At 40.4% G+C, this 2,100-nt stretch overlaps 1 protein-coding gene across 1 annotated transcript in view; it reads right to left on the bottom strand.

Moving 5' to 3' along the window:
• Positions 1 to 1,703: 1,703 nt before the first annotated feature.
• The window catches only part of LACBIDRAFT_332772 (uncharacterized protein), a gene marked incomplete at both ends in the record, with an annotated part of 1,517 nt that continues 1,120 nt past the window's right edge, over positions 1,704 to 2,100 (bottom strand). The window contains 3 exons of the mRNA XM_001887361.1: positions 1,704 to 1,740; positions 1,776 to 1,797; positions 1,835 to 1,967. Of these exons, the coding sequence (XP_001887396.1) occupies positions 1,704 to 1,740; positions 1,776 to 1,797; positions 1,835 to 1,967 (192 nt within the window). The remainder of the gene's footprint in view (positions 1,741 to 1,775; positions 1,798 to 1,834; positions 1,968 to 2,100) is intronic.

Raw genomic sequence — 2,100 nt, forward strand, 5'->3', positions numbered from 1 at the left:
GGTGAGAAAATGATTTGATGTCTGTTTGGACTGAGGGAGAAAATTAAAAAGAGGAAGAGGATGTGGATTGCTAGTTTGATTGTGAAATGAGAAAACTGAACCTCATTAAATAGCTTCGCCAAGGTCTCCTATACCAATGTCCTCTGCTTCTTCTTTAGGTGCGCCTTGATTTTTTCCCATTCACGCAATACTTCTGGAGCATTCTTTAGATTTTGCCTTGTCTCCCAAGTGTTGCTCTCTGGTCCATAATTAGTATATTGCAAACGGTAGATCGGTATCTTGCGCCCGTTCCTGCCCCTCTGCGTGCACTTGGCAACAATTCAATCGACTTCGTATTCAGGCAACACATCGAAACTTAGCCTGCCCATTGTAAGTTGAGGTCGTTCTCTGAATTCGTTGGGTGATTCACTTCAGTCACCCATTTTAGGGTACCCCCGAGGTATATGAATTCTTTGATTTAAGGGTACCTCAAGGGTACCCATTCCAGAGTGGTATGTAAGCACCATACCAATACCATGGTACCATGGAATGGAAAACTCATACCATATCCCACTCATACCAATACCAAGTTACCATACCATACCATGTCATGTTATACCATACCAGATGGTATGATACCATCATACCAAAGCTGTCACAGGGTGTCTGGGGTCCTTTTCCAAAATAAATAAATAAATTCTGCAGGCTGCAATACTGGTCCATTGGGTACCATTTTTTGTGGGGTGGTTCTCCATGTTTTTCTTGAGATATTGAACTACAAATTGAGGCTAGATAGTCCAAACCATCTATTGAAAATGAATTTAAATAGGCTTTATCCCAGCTTTTCTCATGCATCCAAAGCCATTTAATGATACATGTCTTTCCCAGTCCTTTCTATTTGAACAATATTCATCCAAATCAAACAATACCACATCTATTGGGATGAAGTGGTCATTGAGAAGCAAAGAAAAGTGGAAAGGTTCTTCAGGTTTTTTCTAAGATTTCCAACTCCAAGTGGAGGCTAGATAAGTCAACTCCAACCTTTGGAAATCAGTTCAATTGAGGGTTTTTTCATTTCTAAAAAGCCATTAATATGAATCCTCCCAATAATAGGTCAAATATATTTTGCCCAGTAGGGCCAATCAGGCAGTCCTACCTACTTACATAGCATGTACATATAGTATGGCCAACAACAGCATATAATCTCAATTTTCTTAAAAAGTACATATGATGGAATCAGGTATTGTTGTGGCCAAAGTCTTCTTTGTCATAATATTTGGTCCAATTTATTGAAGCTGAGTGAATCTGTCCAATCCAAAGTCTTGTTAATTGGAAATAGAATCAAGTCTTGTTGTCCTAAGAGTCTTCATTATCAAAATATCATACCATGGTATTGCACTCTCATACCATACCATACCATACCATGGTATTGCACCCTCATACCATACCATACCATACCATGGTATTGCACCCTCATGCCATACCATGTACCCTCATACCATACCATGCACCCTCATACCATACCATGTACCCTCATACCATACCATGGTATTGCACTCCCATACCATACCATACCATACCATACACCATACCATACCATACCACACCATACCATACTATACCACACCATACCATGCATCCTCATACCATACCATGGTATCAGGAACCATAATTTATTTTTATTTAAGCAGAGGAAGTCAGAAAACCCTCATTTCGAAGTTTGTTTACATATATTTACCAATAGCTTTGACCAAAGTGATGCTGAAATTTTGTAGTGTCCGCTTTGATGTACGCACTATTTCCTAATTGGGCCATTTCCTAATTGGGAAAAGCGTTACACTTTTTTCTGCCACACCTAATGTCAGGCACAGTGTGCAGTTAGGTTGGGAACTGTTTCCCACGCTCTTTGGGCCACTGGAGTTAGTGGCTAGCTTAGTGTTGTCACTGTTCATGACGATGTCCGCACTATTTCCTAATTGGGCCATTTCCTAATTGGGAAAAGCGTTACACTTTTTTCTGCCATATCTAATGTCAGGCACACTGCGCATTTAGGTCAGGAACTATTTCCCACACTCTTTGGGCCACTGGAGTTAGTGGCTAACTTGGTGTTGTCACTGTCAG

The sequence above is a fragment of the Laccaria bicolor genome, genomic scaffold (genome assembly GCF_000143565.1).
Source record: "Laccaria bicolor S238N-H82 LACBIscaffold_44 genomic scaffold, whole genome shotgun sequence".
Taxonomy (NCBI): Eukaryota; Fungi; Basidiomycota; class Agaricomycetes; order Agaricales; family Hydnangiaceae; genus Laccaria; species Laccaria bicolor.